Raw genomic sequence first — 20,821 nt, 5'->3', positions numbered from 1 at the left:
TGTTGGCTGCTGTGCCTAGGTTTTGATGAGGCGTACGCTTCACCATAAATCGGGAGCAGCACCTAATATTGTGCCTGGTTATCATAGCTCAGTGTATGCAGCCGGGCTTTGATAAATCTGGCGCCAAATTTAGTCTGTAATTTGTCTGTCCTGTGTATTAGCAAATGCAAGGAACAAATGGATGGGAATGTAACTGCATAATCAGACTACACATGGCTTGTTTGTAGTCTGTTACCATGGAGATGCAGAGGTCTACATAGGAGAAGTGGACACATGGTGAAGAAGAATCTTTAAACAATTGGCGCAGCACATAAATGGAGTCTGAAAGTCGACCATGCTTTTACAAAAAACAGTTCTGCGGCATGAATATAGCTGGAAATATGGAGTACTAATCAAGTGGGAGGCAGTAGGACAGGGCAGGCCTCAGACAAGGGTAGTGTCATAGAGATGGGGAATGTAGCATGTAGGGATTTTCATAGAGGCGTTAGAAAAGTAATTGGAACAATCTAACCAAGCAGTAGTGTATGCTAGTACAAGATTATAATATCAAATACAGAATCGTATAAAAAGAAAGTCAAGCTTAGGTCCAAGTTGACTCATCAGGTTAGATGTTCCTCTACTGCTCTTCTACTGTTAGTTTAAGATGATGTCCTCTCCTATTACATTTCCTCTATAATTATAGCACCATTCTGCTTTGGCTCCTATTTATAACCATATCCACATAATCAAGCTGGATGTTACTGTGACAGTTTTAAGTATGGATTCTGCATCGGACTAGGCTGTCATCTGCTTTTCTGGATTCTACTAGAACAAATAACTACTTCCAATGAATTGCATAGCTGCATAGGCATTCACATTTTGTTGCAGGTTAGTAATAACGCTGGAGATGTGACAGTCCATGCCCTCGTTCCAGTTATGTGGGCACAACATTTTATAAGTGTCAGGAATGTCCTGTTCTCTTCGTGAACTTGGAACAGGATCTGGAGCTTGGTAACAAACTCACATTTATACTTGTTCTATTGGCATAAAGCTGAAGGATGAGGACATAACACAACTATAACACTAAACTAAGCGGTGGACGGACCATGTAACATCATCTCCATAATATAATCTCTGGTGAATCATCTCAAGAAAGGGTTTTCTAGTCTGGTGTGTGAATAAAGCTCACACGTTGTAGAATGAAAATGGATGGGTCCGTCTGATATACCAGCAATTTCTGTTTCTATTCTATTGTTTTCAACATCTCCACATGCTGATAGTCGATGGATTGCTTTTTTCCTGGCCCTGAATCATTTTTGTTCACACGTCTGCAGTATACCGTACGTTTAGAAACTCTTCACACTCTTTCACATTTTGTTATGTTAGTCTTGTGCTAAAACAAAAAAATCTAGTTTTTCCTCCTCAATCTGCACTTTAGCAAAAAGAAAAGTCTAACCAGCTGAAGCATCTTCTGGTAGAAATAGCTAATGGCTGGGGGTGAAGTGATCATTAACAGGGCTGTCTTTAGAGGAGCACCTGTCTTCATCACACAATCCCTTTACAAGGTTATTCTAATCTCACAAAGTGATGGCATTAGTCTGCGATCAATGACGGTCCAAAATACCCTGAAAATGAAATGGTCGTAGTGCTGATTTTCTCTGCATCCCCTTCAAAGAGATTTCTGCATTTTGGCCCTCCAGCCACAAGCTGTGCAGGGGTCTGCAGCATGGCCCCATTGACTTGACTTAAATTATGATAATTACCACCAAAATAATCTAGTCAAGTGCCACCAACCTCAACTGACACATCTTTTTTTTTTTTTTCACTGACTCAGGAAAAAAGTCGCCTATTTTTATGGACTGTCCATAATTTTCTGGACGGTTGGCAACCCTGAGAGACATGCAGCAGTGTCTAGCCCAGCAAATGGCATGGGTGCAGCGAAGAACACGATGTGATGGTTTTTGAAGATGGAAATAACCGTTTAGGTTCTATGACAAAAGACAACATTTTTTAACTCTGTAGACAGTTGTATGCTTGTGAGAGGGAGTCTGACCACTAAAGAAAGGTCACAGCATTTTGTGATCTGAAGAGGTGAGGTTGCTATTTCCATGCTCCTATGGTCAAACAGAGGCATGCCTAATGGTCAAATACTGCCGCACTAAGAAGTCCCCGAAATTGTGCGGTGCCTGACAGGATGGTGTTATGTGGGAGTGACCGCAAGAGAAGCACGAGATAAAACCTAAGAGACCACACGTTTCATCTAATTACATATGTGGTGTCTTTATATTTTTGTTCAGCCTGAGGATATTGGTGTAGGTACTATTGGTTTCCTAAAAAGTTCACATTTAGTGACTTCATGGTCTACAAAAGTTGTCCTTGATTAGATTTATTAAACATTTTCTTTCTGGTGGGAAAACCTTTTGGTATAGTAAGACATCTACCGCAGTGGCGGGCACTTTAGTCATAAGGCCATCTAAAGGTTTTACATCTGACCAGGTTTTTGGAATGTTCTGTCAGACATTTTCCTTGGCCATTTAGCTTAGATGTATTTACAGAGGGTTAATATTGTCTGCACAGTTCTTTTGTTGGTGTCAGGCCAGGTTTACATATTGCGTCCACATCATGTCCGCTGCGTTTTTTTTTTAAAAAAATTTTGCAGTTGCGGTGCATTTTTTCCGGTTTTCCATCTTTTGAGCTGTTAAGTAAAACCAACCTCAGAGTCTTGATTGATTTGTGTCTAACAATTAGTTGTTTTTAAAAGTTCTTTCATGCAAATTAGAGACTGTTAGCCACCTGAGACTGGATGTGAGATGGTATTGGACCAGATGGCCAAAATATACACCCCTGTCTGCCCTCGTGCATCTCCAGAAGGGGCAGGACAGGGGGAGCTGGTATCTCTGCTTTCCTGTGATATTGCTTTAGAGCCATTAGCCAAACATTTTGTGACCTGTGATGTTTATGGTGGAATTAAGATGATTAGCTGGGAGATCAAGCTAACCTGCTTTGCTGATGAAATGATGCTGTTACTGGAGTCATATATGATATATTAAGCCTTTTTTTTTTTTTTTTTTTTTTGGGAGGGGGGACATTCTCTGGCAGAAAGTAGACATATCAGACTGCCAATTGTTTCTGAGCTTGACAGCCTTTCCCTGAGAGTTGCAGTGGTCTGTAGAAAAATGAGGAACCGCACTCTGTTCAAGAAGTATCACCGGTGCCGATCAAGGGCTTATTAGGCCGTATCCAAGCGATAAAATATTGAGGCATTCAGTCTGAAGGTTTTGAATTCAAATGGATGATGCAGAAAAATGAAAAAAATACATTTGCCCGTGGTATATTAAGGAATGACAGACTATTTCTGACCAGATGTTTCGGTCACGGTGGACCTTCATCAGTGGTCATGTTATCTGGAACAATATCAAATACATATTTAAGGTAGTTTTTATATAGATGGCAGAACATGAAGTCACATAAATACTAATATAACCTAACAAGACAATAAATAATCTACAAGCAATATTTGATAAAGTTATAGCAGCAGAGTGGATAGGCGTCCAGAGATTCGTAAAGACATATACGTATAAGTATAAATTCATGGAAAAATTCATATATTCATAGAGATCGACATAGACGACACGACCACAATCTATACAATCATGTTTCATGTCAAATCCCCATAGAATCATGCTCTTCCCCCTTTTCTTCCTGCATATACCCATATAATCATGTTCGATCTCTATGAATATATGAATTTTTCCATGAATTTATACTTATACGTATATGTCTTTACGAATCTCTGGACGCCTATCCACTCTGCTGCTATAACTTTATCAAATATTGCTTGTAGATTATTTATTGTCTTGTTAGGTTATATTAGTATTTATGTGACTTCATGTTCTGCCATCTATATAAAAACTACCTTAAATATGTATTTGATATTGTTCCAGATAACATGACCACTGATGAAGGTCCACCGTGACCGAAACATCTGGTCAGAAATAGTCTGTCATTCCTTAATATACCACGGGCAAATGGATGAAGCAGAAAAATGAAAAAAATAAAAATAAATACATTTGAATTGCAAAACCTTCAGACTGAGTGCCTCAATATTTTATCACTGAGAGTTGCAGTGGGTCACGGATGGCGAAACGTAGTATATTATAGCATAGATAATTGAAGAAAAAAGGCAGCTCTCACCACCTCCTCCTGCCAGAGCACGCATAGGAAGCCTGGACGCGGCTGATGCAAAACTGAAGAAAAGAGAGAAAATTACTGATTAAAATTTGGAACACATGTTACCAAAGAAATCACAAGAAAAAAAAAAAAAGAGTGGCTTAAAACTAATGGCAGAAATCAGAGCAAAAACAAAAACCTCAATTGTATTGCAATATCAAATCATGGCTTCTGTTTAGCCCAGCAGGAAAACAAGTTGACAACTGAAACATCCAAAAGGCTTCTCTATTCAGTAGCTTCCTTCTATGATCTCCAATACCTTGTGCTGTTAGAGCTGAGGTGCCGCCACCATGTACCACTGCAAAATGCAAACTAGCTGCAGAGACGTTTGCGGTTTTTGTAATGTGGCACATCCGAGATGTGCTTGCGGATCCTGGACTTGACAGGTACAACCCACATATTGCAGTGAACATAGCTCACAAGCAGGGCCGGCTCAGCACCTGGCAAAGCAGGGCAAGTGTCGGGCCCACTCAGGTCTAGTGGCAGATCACTGAACAGTGGGGAATCCCGAAGAGTTGTGAGCTATGTGGAAGTTTTTATACCGCTGTGAATAAAGGATTCCCTGCTATCAAGAGCTGGATTTTCTCTTTTCTTCAGTCCTATATTATAGTATATTCTCTTTAATTAAGGAAACTTACAGGAACTAGAACGCTGGTCTACGTTGCCATTATTAGCAGAGTGCAAGTTTGTATGTTTCTGAGAGATTATTGTATCCCCCGAAACCTTTCCTCTCCTATTGAAACATATTGGCCCATATCTTGCACCAATGAAATTTGAGAGGGTAGTTGCAAGAATTGCATATAAGGACCCTTTCACACCAGCGTTTTTGCTGGCTCCGTCATGGATCAGCAAAAACGTTTCCGTCATGATAATACAACAGTCTGCATCCGTTATGAACGGATCCGGTTGTATTTCTAAAATAGCCAACACTGATCCATCATGAACTCCATTGAAAGTCTACGGGGGACGGATCTGTTTTCTATTGTGTCAGAGAAAACTGATCCGTCCCCATTGACTTACAATGTGTGTCAGGACGGATCCGTCTTGCTCCGCACCACATTGCGGACAGAAAAATGCTGCTTGCAGTGTCGTTCTGTCTGTGATGGAGATGCAACCAAACTGAACGGAATGCATTCTGGCATTGACAATAAATGGGGACAATGCATTTCCCCCCGCTTTTGAGATCCGTCAAAGGGAAAGGCAAGTGTGAAAGTAGCCTAATCTGTAAGGATGCCTTCACACTGCAGATTTTGTTGTAGAATTTTCCACAACTGAAAATCAGTACCATTCACCTGAATCAGAAATCAATGTGCTTGCTACCCTATTTAAATGAATAGAACTGATTTTAAGTTGCAGACTTTTCTGCAACAAAATCTGCAGCATGTGAAGGCACCCTAAGGCTAGGTCTACACGACGACCTGTGTCGCACGGCAGATAGGGCACAACTACACTGCAACATTTTTCACACAATATTTTGTCGAACCAATGTTGCACGACAGTTTTTATAATGATAGTCTATGGTGTCGCAATGCGACATGCTGCAACTGCGACGCGACAGTCGCAGAAAAATCCATCTCGAATGGATTTTTTGTGACTGTCGCTTCGCAGCATGTCGCAGTGCGACACCATAGACTATCATTATAAAAATTGTCGTGCGACAAAATGTCGTTGTGTAGAAATAGCCATAGGGCTGTTTCACACGAGCGAGTCCATTGCGGGAATCGCGCTCCGTGTGTGAGTGTGATCCTCCGCTCTGGACTTGCAGGAGCGCACGGCATTATCATGATTTATAATGCTATGTGTCTCTGCATGGCCTTTTTTCCACAGAATCATAGTGACATAAAGCTGTCAGTATGATCCTGTAGAAATAGGGTCAAGCAGAGACACATAGCATTATAAATCATGATAATGCCGTGCGCTCCTGCACACGGAGCGTGATTCCCACAATGGACTCTCTCGTGTGAGACAAGCCCTTAGAGTTGTTGAAAATCAGTTCTGTTCATCTGAATGGGGTTGTTTGGGCAGAAAACACCTATGGGGTCATTTATTAAGGCTGATGTTTTAGATGCTGGTCTTAATACCCCTTGTGCTTGGCGCATCCACTTCTGGCCTAAATCTACGCCAGCTCTCTTGCTGGCGTAGATTTAGATAATTTTCTTTGCCTAAATCAGGCATAGAAAATGATAAATGAGACAGGCCAGCCCGCTCACGCCATGCCCTCTTTTTTTAGACCTGGAGTGAGTGGGGGAAAGTCGCAAATTCAGCCGCAAATCCCCTTTACAACTGAATCTGTGACAGATAATAATAAAAGACCCACTTAGCTTTCTACAAGCACCATACACATGTATAATTCTGATTTTCAGTCGCAGAAATTTCTGCATCAAAACCTACCATGTGTGAAGGCTTTCCTAAAAGTTACATGCCTCTTAACAAATCTGGTGCATGTGGAATGATCTGTTTGCATTTAATTTAAAGGGGTTGTCCCAGATTTTTATATTGCTTACCTATCCTGAGGATAGGTAATAAATATCCAAATCTCAGAAAACCCCTTTAATGTCTGCTATGAGCTACAGCGTCTTAAAGGGTTATTCCCATCTTGCTATTTGATCCTCACGCTGTTCACTTCCTGGTTTCCTGCTTCTAAGGCTGGGCGGGCTTAGGCAGTTTGAGTGAAGGCCGGCCACACCTCTGTATGACATCACACTGCGAACTCAGTCCTTGCGTGCTCGTCCATGTGGATAGTATGAGTCATTAGTCTGGCAGCCTGCAGTGTCTGTGAGGCCCCTGCTGGGGAATCGTCACTCGGAGAGCTATGGTCAGTGACCTCAGTAGACAGTAACATGTTCTGTCCTGCAGTCTAATACAGTTTTACACACAGAACCTGTCTTACCTTTTACAAACCCATTCTGTGCAGCAAAACAATAATTCACTACTATACATTAGCCCACAAGCATGTTAGCCAGTAGCCTTATGATCTGTGCTTTTGACTCCCATAAAACATGATCATCCCCCACTGACCAGCAGTGATGCAGATTTTTTTGAAATGCGGCTCTACTACAATTGTGTATAAACCCTAGACCTTTTACTTGTATAGATGCATATACAGCGCTGCTACATCGGTCTTCCCTGAATCTCTTCTCTTACAGCTCTGCTACATCTGTCTATTTCTCTCTTCCACTACCACTGTGCCTGAACCGCCTCCTATACAGCTCTGCTACACCGGTCTTCCTGAACCGCTTTATATACAGCTATGCTACATCTGTCTTTCTCTCCACTACCAGCATTGTGTTTGAATCACTTCATATACAGCTATGCTACATCTGTCTATTTATTAAAACACCAAAAAAAACACTATCTCATAAATATCTCGCATGGAGTTATTCGTATTATCGCCTACAAAGCTCAAAGAGCAGCCACACAAGAGCAATTTTAATCAATTATTTCCTTTATTGGATATCCAAAAACATTGAATGGTATATCAGTTAAAACATATACAAAAACAGCACATAATGGGAACACTACGGTGTTACAAATAATTTGTATAAAAACAGAGTAAGCTCCAAACCAATAAGGGACTAGTATCCCCCCATACACAAATATAGAGCAGTATCAGCCCAGTGGGGCAACTATAGTGGTAATAGCATCCAGGGCATGAGTACATAAACACTCCAAACATTAAAGGGGTGTGAACCTGGGTGCAGCCAACACTGGGCAGGGACTGCAAAAGGAACGGGGGGAAAAAGATCACAATTTAAAGTGCAAGTGCAATTTATACCTACTGACCCTGGTCTGAAGCAGCCGCCCGACGATCGTTTTGCTGAATTGCTTCCTCTTGGGGCACTATACTGCTCTATATTTGTGTATGGGGGGATACTAGTCCCTTATTGGTTTGGAGCTTACTCTGTTTTTATACAAATTATTTGTAACACCGTAGTGTTCCCATTATGTGCTGTTTTTGTATATGTTTTAACTGATATACCATTCAATGTTTTTGGATATCCAATAAAGGAAATAATTGATTAAAATTGCTCTTGTGTGGCTGCTCTTTGAGCTTTGTAGGCGATAATCTGTCTATTTATCTCTCCCCCCCCCAGCACTGTGGCTGAACGTCCTCATATACAGCTCTGCTACATGTCTCCCCCCACTAGCACAGTGGATGAACTGCTTCACATACAGCTCTGCTACATCTGTCTATTTCTCTCTCCCGCTAGCACTGTGGCTGAACCGCCAAATATCCAGACTGCTACACCGGTCTTCCCTGAACCTCTTCTTTTACAGCTATGCTACATCTGTTTTGCTCTCCACTACCAGCACTGTGTTGGAATCACTTCATATACAGATCTGCTACAATTGTCCCCAGCGTCTCTGCACTAAATAAAATTGTCCCCAGCATCTCTGCACTAAATAAAAAATTGTCCCCAGCGTCCCTGCACTAAATAGATAACCCCCTTTGATGGTTATAATAAATAAAATCGTTGGTGGATTAGAGAATGATGTTATCCTGCCCGTTACATGCTGCACATCCTCTGTACTGCCGCTCGCTCGTATGGGCACGTCCTCTCTCCTCCGCTTGCTTGGAAGGCCGCACTGCATACAGAGCATGCGCGGCTCTGTATCAGAAGCGGCAGAGAAGAAACCAGATGAGCGCATGCGCTGCTAGCGTGCGCGTTCCTGTGTAAATGACCGGCCGCCTGGGTGAAAAGTAAGTGTGGTCTGCGCAAGCGTGGCCCATAGATGTGACAATGGAGTGGTGGCCGTATCTATGGGTTGCCGCATGACAACAATGGGGTAAGAGGGAAGGGTATTTTTCAAAATAAGTGCATTATAAATAATGAAAGCAAATTGCAAAAAGTATCTTTGCCTTTAGTGTAAGGCTCATGCACACGACCGTTCCGTTTTTTTGCCGTCCGTGTGCCTTTTGCGGGGCCGCGGAACTGAGCAATGGATGGGGACAGAACACTGAGTGCTGTCCGCATCTTTTGTGGTCCCATTGAAGTGAATGGGCCCGCACCTGAGCCGCAAAAACTGCGGCTCGGATGCAGACCAGAACAACTGTCGTGTGCATGAGGCCTAAACTTCTCAACTATGATCTTGAAGATGGTAATACCCCTTTACCTCTGCTTTTGCAAAGAATGTATTTACAGCTTCACCATGTCTGCTTTCTTTGCAGATTTTTTTTATTTTTTGGGAGTGAAAAGTCACATTTTGACAATTATATTTTTTTTTGCAATGTTGCCACAACTTTATGCCTCGTTCACACAGTCAGTGTTTGGTCAGTGGTTTCCATCAGTGATTTTGAGCCCAAACCAGGTGCGGCTCTAAACACAGAACAGGAGCAGATCTTTCCCTTCTACCTCATCTCAGTGTAGCCTCCTCTCCTGGTTCTGGCTCACAATCCCTGACGTGTGAATGAGGCTTTAGATGTGACTTTTTACCCTGTGCATTTTCTGCCCAAGATGAGGCTTAAGTTTGTCTCAAAATTGGCCTCCCAAAACAATAAAGAGGATTGGGAGATCTCCTCTTAGCTAGGTATACTGCACACACATCGACCGGCTGTCTAGCCCTGAACCACATGTATCACAGGCTGGATGATGAATGTGGTACCTGGTTAGAAACTTTATACCACTATTGATTGAGACTGAACTTTCAGGCAGAACTTCCGCCAGAATTGAGGTGCAATTTTGGTACAAACATATTAGGCCATGTCTCCTCCACAACACCACACCCCTTGTCAGATTAGGCACAGACTGTTTCTCAAAACCTAGTTGCACAAATTTTCTTATGGTTTTCATAGCTTTGCACATTGGGTGTCAGACACTAGAAGGGCCCCTATTTAATAATAGTATGTGAGCCCCTTGCTTTCCAGTGGCTCATCGTAGAGTGCCCCCTTATGTCTCTCTCTTAATCCACCAGTAATTATGATCCGTGACTTTCATTAGCGCAGTATAAAATCTAATAAGGTGACATAGGGCCCCCCTAACTGGATCCCTGTTCTGCTGTACGGGTTTCACATATGGTATGGAAGTGTCCATATTATAGCCTTGAAGTACTGTAAAACCTTTACTTTATTTATCATCAACATTATTTTTGATCTACACTCTAAGACAATAAACAAAATTACTTTCTCTTTGTGTTTTGTAGGTACCAACGTCACAAGAAAGGACTATGAAACCAGCAGATACTAAGGTAACTTGCTTCCGTCTGCAGGATGTGTGTTCTTTAGGCGCACACACACCATAGAGCCTATCAACGTATAAACCTATTACTTTCTGATTGGTAAAATCCTGTTATGATTATTACGTTATATGGCCGACTTTTCACTGCGGATTTGGGTGTGTACCTTAACATTGCATTGCAATGGGTGAAATCTGTACGAAAATCTTTGCTCAATGAAATCCAGGCTATGCAGCTCCTGGAAGATCATGAGTGATCATTTCCTTACAGCTTTTAACCCTGTGGATACCAGGGATTTTTTTTTGTTTTTCCGTTTTTCTTTTTCTTTTCTATCTTCCTGGAGCCACAACCTGTTTTTATTTTTCCATTCACATATCCATATAAGGGCTTGTTTTTTGCGGGACAAGTTGTTCTTTCTAATGCCACCACTTAATATGGAATACAATGTAGTGGGTAGCGGGAAAAAAATCCAAATGCAGTGGAATTGGAAAAAAAAACGGTTTTACGGGTTTTGTCCTTACTGTCCCTTTTGCGGCAAAAGTGATTTGTACCCTTCATTCTCTGGGTCAGTACGATTACAACGATACCACATATGTATAGGTCTGAAGAGACCCAGCGTATGGGGATGCTGGTAATTAGGGATGAGCGAATCGACTTCGGATGCTTCATTCGAAGTTGATTCGCATAAAATTTTGTTGTAATAGTATTAGAATGTATTGGCTCCGATGAGCTGAAGTTATTACTTCACAAAGTCTCTGTGAATTAATTATTACTGTAAATAACTTCAGCTCATTGGAGCCAATACATTCTAATACTGTACAACAAAGTTTTATGCGAATCGACTTCGGATGAAGCATCCGAAGTTGATTCGCTCATCCCTTCCAGTAATGACCTGGAAGTGCTCTCTTCTGGGTTTTTCAAGTTTAGAGGCTGTGTTCACACTTGATCACGGCATTTAAAGGCTTTAATGACCCCGATCGCCATCATTGCTGGATGCTGTCATTAGCCACAGGCCTCTGCTGTTTAAAATGGCAGAAACCTGCCGGCTATGGCGCCTGCTCGCCTGTGTGAGCGGGCGCCATGGTTACCCATCTCCCCAGCGCCGTACGTGAACGACGCTGGTAGCGAAAGGGTTAAAACCACAAGGATATTTATTTCCCCCAAATAAACTGCAGAACTCGTCTTGTTTTTCTGATGGAAGCCAAAATCAGGAGTGTTACATAAAAGGAGAATAACTATAAAGGACAGATACCACTTCTCTTTTTTGAATTCACTCCTGCAGAAACCTGACCGTGTGGCCATACCCTTACACATATTCATGATCACCAGCATTAGTGCTCGTTCACACGACCGTGGTGCGCGGACCGCACATTGCCTGGACTATAATAGAAAATGCGGACAAGAATAGGACATGTTCTATTTTTTTTGCGGAAACGGAAGCACGGATGCGGAAGTGCGGATCCGCAAATGCGGATGCGGACAGCACATTCCGGCCCCATTGAAAATTGCGGAACGGATGCGGACCCATTTTCCAGACGTGTGAATGGACCCTTAGTTGGAGCCTTCTTGTGCCTACATTGTCATATGAAGGTTGAAGACACAGAAATAATGGATGATAACAACTGCTCCATGAACTCTCATTATGGGACACCCATAATCCATCTGGTCTCAGAGGGACACAAATCCTTCTTGCACACAGCCTGTATAGTCGGGCAGTGTTCAGACCTGGAAATCCAGCATGCCCATGAATATAACATTATCGTAATATTTAATAATGCTTAGTTTATCACAGGTTATCACAAGTCATGCAAATATTTTGCAACTTCTCACTGCCAGTGCACAGGCACTGAATGGCTGCTTATTCTGTGTACTGGTGTTCCCATACACAAGTCGTGATCTCCTGTGCGCTGAAATGAGGTGCGCCTAATGGCTCTTAGTAAATTAGGTGCATTTCTGACTCGCTGTGCACCAGAAACTCAAATATACGCTCAACCCCAGACTTGGCTTTAGTAAATCTGACGGGCCTTGGTAGGCTCCACCCCTCCTGCTAAGCCCCACCTTATTTTCTCGCCACTTTAGAAAAGTGTGAAGAAGATCAAAAAGTCGCAAATTATGGACAAATATGGTGTACACCATAATTTGCTAATTTTTAATGCCACCATAGTGTTGAAAATATCTTGATGAACGCCCCTCTGGGTTCTCTGACTTAGACCTCAGAAAATGGGTAGAACTGTGCGCACTGAGGTTGTAAGGAGGCGCGTGGAGCTGTAGCCACTCCTCATGGCACCACGTGACACCGTATCAAAAAGTTATTTTCCTCCTTAGGCCCCCTGCACACGATCAGGATTGCGTGCGGATTTTCCACGCGGATTTGCGTGCGGAAAATCCGCACCGTAGGTCATGTACATTGTATTCTATGAGAATTTGAAATTCTCAATGCACACGATGCAGATTTTTTCCGCGCGGACTTTGACCTGCGGTGCGGATTTTCAAATCCGCGACATGTCAATTAATTTTTTTTTTCCTGACCGGATTTCTTCTTTCACTTAGTGAAATCCGCATGCGGAAAATCCGCACACAAATCCGCACGCAAATCCGCATCAATTAATGCGGATTGACCGCACAGATTTGCCTGCGAACACCTGCGGATTTCAGTGCGGATTCTCCGCACATGAATCCTGAACGTGTGCATGTAGCCTTAAACAGTCTTTGTAGGGTATGAATACCTTTTAATTATGGCTCCCAACTTAGCATGGTGCAACTTTTTTCTCTTGGATTTCATATGAAAACCTCTCTATGTATGTAGTTGAGACACTTACGCTGGGTTCAGACCTGAGCGTACCTGATCGTACGCTCTGTATGCGTGATTGTACCGGCGTTTGCAATCTCGCATACAGAGACAAGCGAACGCCCATTGTCGCGCGTTCCTGCTGAAGTCTATGTACGGGAACGCGCGACAAGACGCCCCAAAGAAGCTCATGTACTTCTTGGGGCGTTGGGCGTTTTACAGTGTGATCGTACGCGCTGTAAAACGCTCAGGTGAGAACCATTCCCATAGGGAATCATTGGTTCTTGCCTGTTGAGCGTTTTACAGCGCGTAGGAACGCGCTGTAAAACGCTCAGGTCTGAACCCAGCCTTAGGCTGTAAAACGCCCGACGCCCCAAGAAGTACATGAGCTTCTTTGGGGCGTCTTGTCGCGCGTTCCCGTACATAGACTTCAGCGGGAACGCGCGACAATGGGCGTTCGCTTGTCTCTGTATGCGCGATTGCAAACGCCCGTACAATCGCGCATACAGAGTGCTCCATCGCGAACGCTCAGGTCTGAAACCAGCGTTAGGGCTTCATTTATCAAGCCCTGCACGCCAGAATTCTGGCTTCAAAAAGTCACACATAGGAGCTTTTGTAATTTTTTGGGGGTCACTTTTGCACAATTTAGTGACTTTTTAGGCACTGCATCTTCCAGGGTCATCTACAGATTTGGAGTGAAAATGTAGCCAGAATCTCAGAGTAGATCACTTTAGTGGCACATTTATGAAGTGCAACTTTTTAAAAAGTTGCAAAGAAGGTCGCAACTCCACACCAGGCATCCCCCAGGCGTAATTAAAAAAATAGGCGCAACCACATTGCACTTGTGACAAATGTATTATTACTGTGTGCCATTTTCAGAAATTTGGTGTGCATAACCTCAAATATACCTGCAATGATGAGGTCTAGGGTGCTGTGTTACTGCTTTGCATAGTGTTGAGATTTTATGGGGCTGTCATACACTTCTGTGAATGGCTACAAATTCTAAACCACTGGGTGGGTGAAGCAGAACGTGTATGAATAAAAGATTACTCATTCCTAGAAATCTTACTTAGGCAGTTTTTTCCAAAAATGCTGCAGTCTTCCATGTTGGCTAAAAACGCTGCGGCCAGACATTACATGTTGCAAAGTAGTATACTATAATACGCATTTCAAGCAGAGCATTTTTTGTAGGGGCATTTTACACAGTTCTCTGGCATTTATTTATTTATTTATTTTTTCTAATCGCAGCTTGCTCTGGGTGTGACTTTTTTCAGATGGTTTCTCTATAGAAAATTAAAATAAAATGTAATGCAAGTACAATGTTGTCACCCCAAACAAATGTGTTCTGGCCAGGCCCGCACTATGGACCGCAAATTGCGGTGCGCAATGCACAGGCACCGGCCGTAGGGGCACCATATGCGAACGCAGGACCCATTCACTTGAATCTGACGATCCGCAGTGCAAAAAAGTAGCACATGCACTACTTTTTTGCAGTGTGGAGGCACGGACAGAAAACCACGGAAGCACCGCAGCTTCTGGATTGCGGACCCATTCATGCTGTTTGCAGGTCGCAATACAGTCACTGGCCGACAACGGCCGCATGCATGAGGCCTTACTGGGACAAGACAGTAGGATTAAATGAATTCTGTCTCGTCACCAGTGTATAGTTTGTGTTATATGTTCTCCGATAGACATAATTTTATAGCGCGCACATATATATATATATATATATATATATATGTATAATACATCTATGTACTTATATTTGCATATAAAAACCACCCATGTTTTTATCTCTTGCAAAAGACCAAAAAATGCATATATTTTCCTGCTTGCTGCGTTTTTATGTTGTGAGCCTGGCCTTGTAACTATACAATTGTGTTTCTTTTCAGCCAAAGCCCGCACCAAAACCTGAACCAGCCAAATCCACACAAACAACTGTGGTAAGTGACCAGCGACCATGACCTTCCTTCATTCCACACATTGCCATTTGTAAGACCATGGGCTACCTGTATGGAGAATGTTAGGAGCTGCCAGGTCTATACTTTACAGAGGTATCCTAAAGGCCTAATTGAGCATCCCATTGTCGGGAGGGAAGTGTTCCTTCTCTGCAATCTTCTCCTCATCAGTGAAGGAGACTGCTGCATTTACATGTAGAAATCTCCTCCACAGTACGGGGAGGAGCTGTCGCTAACGCCATCGCTTGTCCTCATACAGAATCATTGCTTGCCAGCAGTAGAGGCGGTTTAGACACCATGATCTACCGCCGGCAAATGATGATTTAGATGTCCGCACCAGCAATCCTATTACCTGATGAACAAGAGTTTCACTTCCTCATCAGGTAATTGGCGGCACCTCTACACCAACAGATCATCGCTAACGAGCCTTCCTACAAATGCTTGTTAGTGATTATCTGCCCGATGCTTAGGCAGTGTAAAGGGGGATATGTCATCAATTTATGATTGAGTGAGGTCCAATCTCTGGGATCATCACGATTGACTCCACCAACAGGGGAACTTCTAGGGCAGATTTTACCACTACGCATACTAAGCGAACGCTTAGGGCCCTGGAAATCACAGGGTCCCCTGCTGGCCACAGCCAGTTCAGCTAGATAGGGGCCTAGGTGGCCCTTCCCAGCTGTAGCAGAAATGCCCAGGCTACACTACTATGTTGAGAGCGGGGCTTAGTGGGCTGACGGGGGCTTAGGGGTAAAACAGGGTGGAGCTTAGCAGTGTGATAGGGCCCCCAGATAGAAACTTGCTTGGGCCCCCCTACTGACTTCCACTGCAGACAGAGCTGTTCCTGAGCCATCGACATATCAGCCTTACCTTGTTGTATGAAAATGTTTGTAGCAGTGAAAAGGCGAGGACAGATAAAGCAGATGCGCTTTCACATCACAACTCGAAAAATTTGAATATCGTGCAAAGTTCATTTATTTCAGTAATGCAACTTAAAAGGAATTGCATTAATGCAGCTTAAAATTAGATTATTGTGAAAAGGTTCCATATTCTAGGCTCAAAGTGTCACACTCTAGTCAGCTAATTAATCCATACCCCCTGAGCAAAGGGGACCTCAAAATTGTGACTTTGGGGTTTCATAAGCTGTAAGCAATAATCATCCAAATTATAACAAATAAAGGTTTGAAATATCTCGTTTTGCATGTAATGATCAAATTAAGGAAGAATAAATTCGATAGTACGGATGGTTGACACGTCATCAATTAAGCGTATAGGAAAGAATATAGCGTGTTCATAAAAACAATACCTTTATTTATAAATTACTGGGTAAATGGAGCAGAAAGCTGCTCATATAGTGATCATGACCTAACAAAGGATTAGTTGGGTCTTTATAACTCCTACTGCAATTCGGATACCACAAAAAATACTAAATAGGAATAAATCTATAGTCGTATAGATAGTCATGTATTTTATAACCGCGGACAGGGAATGGAAAAAGGAGGGGGGTATATATTTAAGGAGGGGAGTGACTTTCCCTAGATGTCCCTAATAACCTAGGCCCTAAGCCCAGGTATATCCCCAGATGGTGGAGATACCCTGTCCCCGTACCTATGACTATAGTTAACCTATAGTAACCCTACTTATATACGGTACATATTAAATAATTATAGATAGAGATATAAAAGAAACCCTGACGCGTTTCATCTGCGCCTGGCAGATCATCAGGGGTGATGAGTAATCCCTAATTTGGAGGGCAAACAAAGGATACCAAAAGATATAGAAATAATAAGTGATACTTAGCTCCTATGTCTAGTCAGTGGGGAATGGATAAAGATGTTAGATCCTGTCAGTTGATGGATAGCCTGTGAAGAAGGGGAGAAGGTATCAATATAAGTACTATCAGAGCAAAGTCCACAGGTTTCTAGTTCGTGTACTTACTGATCAGGATCGACCCACTGTCTGGCTTGGTGGATGTTAGAGGGGAGCTGATGTGGCCGGTCTGTGTGTGCCATTGTCCAGTATTTAAGTGCTGGTCTTATCTGACACTTCCGGACGCCAGTGTTAGGCACTTCCGGTTTGTGAGACGCATGGCGTGATTGCGGTGCGTCGCTTCCGGTATATGACACGCACAATGGAACGCATACTACCGGAAGTTCCGGTCTCTGGAACGCACGTTGGAACGCATAGGGCTGAAGATCGATCGCCCAGGCCTCCTTTATAGTTAAATAGATGCTTGTGCAAGTATGTCTAATGCATAGACCGGAGAGAGGTCTAATATTACTCATTTAGAGAGATAACTTAGATATATTAATAGAGTTAGATAAACGTAAGATAAAGCTGTGCAATGAGTCTATGGCCTCATGCACACGAGTTATTGCCGCTCGGATGTGGACCCATTCACTTCACTGGGGCCGCAAAAGATGCAGACAGCACTCCGTGTCCTGTCCGCATCCGTTGCTCCGTTCCGAGGCCCCGCAAAAAAATATAGCATGTCCTATTCTTGTCCGTTTTGCAGACAAGAATAGGCAGTTTTACAATGGGCCACCTGTTCCGTTCCGCAAATTGCAGAAGGCACACGGGCGGCTTCTGCTTTTTGCAGATCCGCAGTTTGCGTACCGCAAAAAACAGCACGGTCATGTGCATGAGGCCTATGTTATGTTAGTTTCACCTTTTAAGTTGCATTACTGAAATAAATGAACTTGATATTCTAATTTTTCGAGTTTCACCTGTAAATTATTTCACTGTGACCTTGTTTTAACGTGAAAGAACACACAGGGCGTGTTGCTGTCATTTATTTTAATAACTTTAGTGTCTCTTTAAATCTGCTGTGTCCAGAGGGTTGTAGTATGGATTGTCACTGACCCACTTTCTCATGCGTGAACCTCACATCACTGATCTTGCAGCTACAGGAGCTGAAACCTTACAGATGGCGTATGTGTATACTTATGTGCAACCGGCCGTAATGAGCCCATATTCATAAAGAGTGTTTAAATCTAACAGGGCTTAGAGAATCTGTATGTTATATAATCTTATCTAATCTCTTGTCCGCATCATCTCCCATCTGCTGTGAAGTGAAAGCAGCTTTCCCCAGGATTTTACATTGATAGCCTTTGACCGTACAGGACCCCCACACATTACTGTTGTACCTGGAACAGCAGTGTCCGGAAAAGTATGATTGTGCAGCTTAAAGGGGTTTTCTGAAGGGGTTATCCTCAGGATAGGTCATAAATATCTGATCGTGGGGGTCCGACCACTGGCACCCCACCAATCGGCTGTGGCATTCCAGTTAGAGGTGCGGCCTCTTCCTAGGCCAATGACGTCACGTTCATCGGTCACATGGCATAGACGCAGCTCAGTCTCATTGAAGTGAATGGGGCTGAGCTGCAATACCAAGCACGGCTGCTTTGCAGTGTACAGCACTGCGCTTGGTAAGCTGTGAGTAGGCCGCAACACCCACGGGAGTACTGTGGACTCTTCAAACAGCTGATGGGTGTTGGACCCCCACCAATCAGATATTAATGACTTGTCCTGAGGATAGATTCTCAATATCAAACTCACAGAAACTGGTCTTTCTGGGACGTAGGTACTGATGACCTATGCATCAGTATAAGATTGCCTGGGGTCCAACACCCATCAACTCCACAGGGCAGACAGTTGCGTCGGAAACTACACAGTGGCTGGATTGTTCAATCCATTGTGTCACTTTCTTGTGCTGTCCTACTGCAACTCAGATCCCGTTCACCTCAATGGCAACTGAGCTGCAGCACCCCTGCCACTACACAGTCGATGAAACCTTCTGCTTCCGATACAGACTACTGCATAGTTTCTGCTGCAGCTGGCTTACCAAAACATGAGAATACACCATCATACATTTTAGTGCCCTATTGCTAGAGTATACCGTAAGTATAAAGATAGGGAAAGTTTTGATTCAAAGTATGAAACAGTCCATTTAACAAAGTTTTCAAGGGGTTCCCTATCCTTAAAGGGGTTGTGCAGTTTGTTTAAACTGATGATCTATCCTCTGGATAGATAATCAGCATCTGACCGGCGGTGGTCCGACACCTGGGACCCGCCGATCAGCTGTTTGTGAAGGGAGTGAACGGAGCTTAACCGTGCCCAGGCCAGTTGATACTAGTCGTGACGTCACTGGGCCAGCGGTAAACAGTAAGAAGGCCGCGGCGCTGGTGGAGCGCAGCTGCCTTCTCAAACAGCCGATGTGTCAGATCGGGTGTCAGATCATCAGCATCTGACTGGCGGTGGTCCATCCAGAGGATAGATCATCAGTTTAAACAAACTGCAGAACCCCTTTAAGATAAGTCATCAATATCAGATCAGCAAGGGGTTCAACTCCCAGCACCCCGTCACTCAGCTGTTTGAATAGACCATAGCTCTGATATGAACGCTGCGGTCTCTTTTACCTGTTCGCTGTTGACATTGCAGCTCCATGTGATTATAGTTGCTCCGTCACTTTCAAGTGAATATCTACAAGTTCACTGATGTCAGCTTGCATGTCATCCATTACATTTTTATACTCTTTGACAGTGAAGTGTTATATATTATGTGACGCAAATGTTCATTTTAGTATAACAAGATCTCTAAGAGCAGTCAGACTGTAGGATTGGCCGGTATGAACCTCCTCCAGGCACCTCCCAAGGATTTGGGTTTCTTCGGGAATGACACATGTAAAGGCATGTTCATTCGTCACAAATTGTCCTATTCATCAAATAATTTAATGGAATGCAGATTAGTCAGGGCTATACATGGACCAGGCAAGGCAATAGACGTCTTTCTGTAGTTGTCCTCTTGCACAGTAAAACACCTGAAACCTGTATGATTCATCCTTCGTCATCATATTAGGAGGAGCGCGGCAGAACTGTACCAAAGGCACAGAGCCTACTGTAACTGTCTGAAGTAAACAAGTGGATTGTTCATTCTCAATGGAAGCGTGCCAGAAATTAATTTCATCATTAGCCAACATTATTCTTACTAATACTATAATAATCTATCAGATTTACCAACCTCCCACAGACCTCCTGACGAGGGATACATCCTATCAACCGCAGCGTAGTAGCTCATTGAATAGCACTGCTGTCTTGCAGCACTGGGGTCCTAGGTTGAAATCTGACCAAGGGCAACATCTGCATGGAGTTTGTATGTTCTCCCCGTGTTTGTGTGGGTTTTCTCCGGGTACTCCGGTTTCCCCCCACACTCCATACTGATTGTGAGCCCCATTGGAGACAGTGAGTGATGCTAATGTCTGTAAAGTGCTGCAGAATATGTCAGCGCTATATAAGTGCCTAAAATAAATATATAAATGAGTAAATCAAATAATCAACACATTAAAAAATATAACGTAAAATAAAAATCAATCCCCAGTAGCACTTAACTACAAAAATACATGAAAATAAAACTAGAATGAGAGCAGACTTATTCTTTATCGGGACACATTAGGTGATTAGACATCAGTAGTGTTTGAACTGGGGAAAAAAGTAATTTAGTATGGTGTCTTTTGCCAGTATGGCCTGATAACTGAGTTATGGAGTCATAGCCACTAGGTGTGCTGCCATATGGTGCTTTTGTATGGCAGAGATGCTTTTAGGAGAAGGTACCTGTATAATATAGAATCTGATGGAGGATGCTACAATTTATCTTTCACATGGATTCCACATGAGGTCAGAAGTACAGAATGGAT

At 43.1% G+C, this 20,821-nt stretch overlaps 1 protein-coding gene across 8 annotated transcripts in view; it reads left to right on the top strand.

Moving 5' to 3' along the window:
- CAST (calpastatin) overlaps positions 1-20,821 on the top strand; it is a 189,116-nt gene that overhangs the window by 100,313 nt on the left and 67,982 nt on the right. For all 8 annotated transcript variants that reach the window (XM_044275982.1, XM_044275983.1, XM_044275986.1 and 5 more), the window contains 2 exons: positions 10,351-10,395; positions 15,064-15,114. In XM_044275982.1, the coding sequence (XP_044131917.1) occupies positions 10,351-10,395; positions 15,064-15,114 (96 nt within the window). The remainder of the gene's footprint in view (positions 1-10,350; positions 10,396-15,063; positions 15,115-20,821) is intronic.

The sequence above is a fragment of the Bufo gargarizans genome, chromosome 1, assembly GCF_014858855.1.
Source record: "Bufo gargarizans isolate SCDJY-AF-19 chromosome 1, ASM1485885v1, whole genome shotgun sequence".
Classification (NCBI taxonomy): Eukaryota; Metazoa; Chordata; class Amphibia; order Anura; family Bufonidae; genus Bufo; species Bufo gargarizans.
This window is presented reverse-complemented; position numbering and strand designations above follow the sequence as displayed.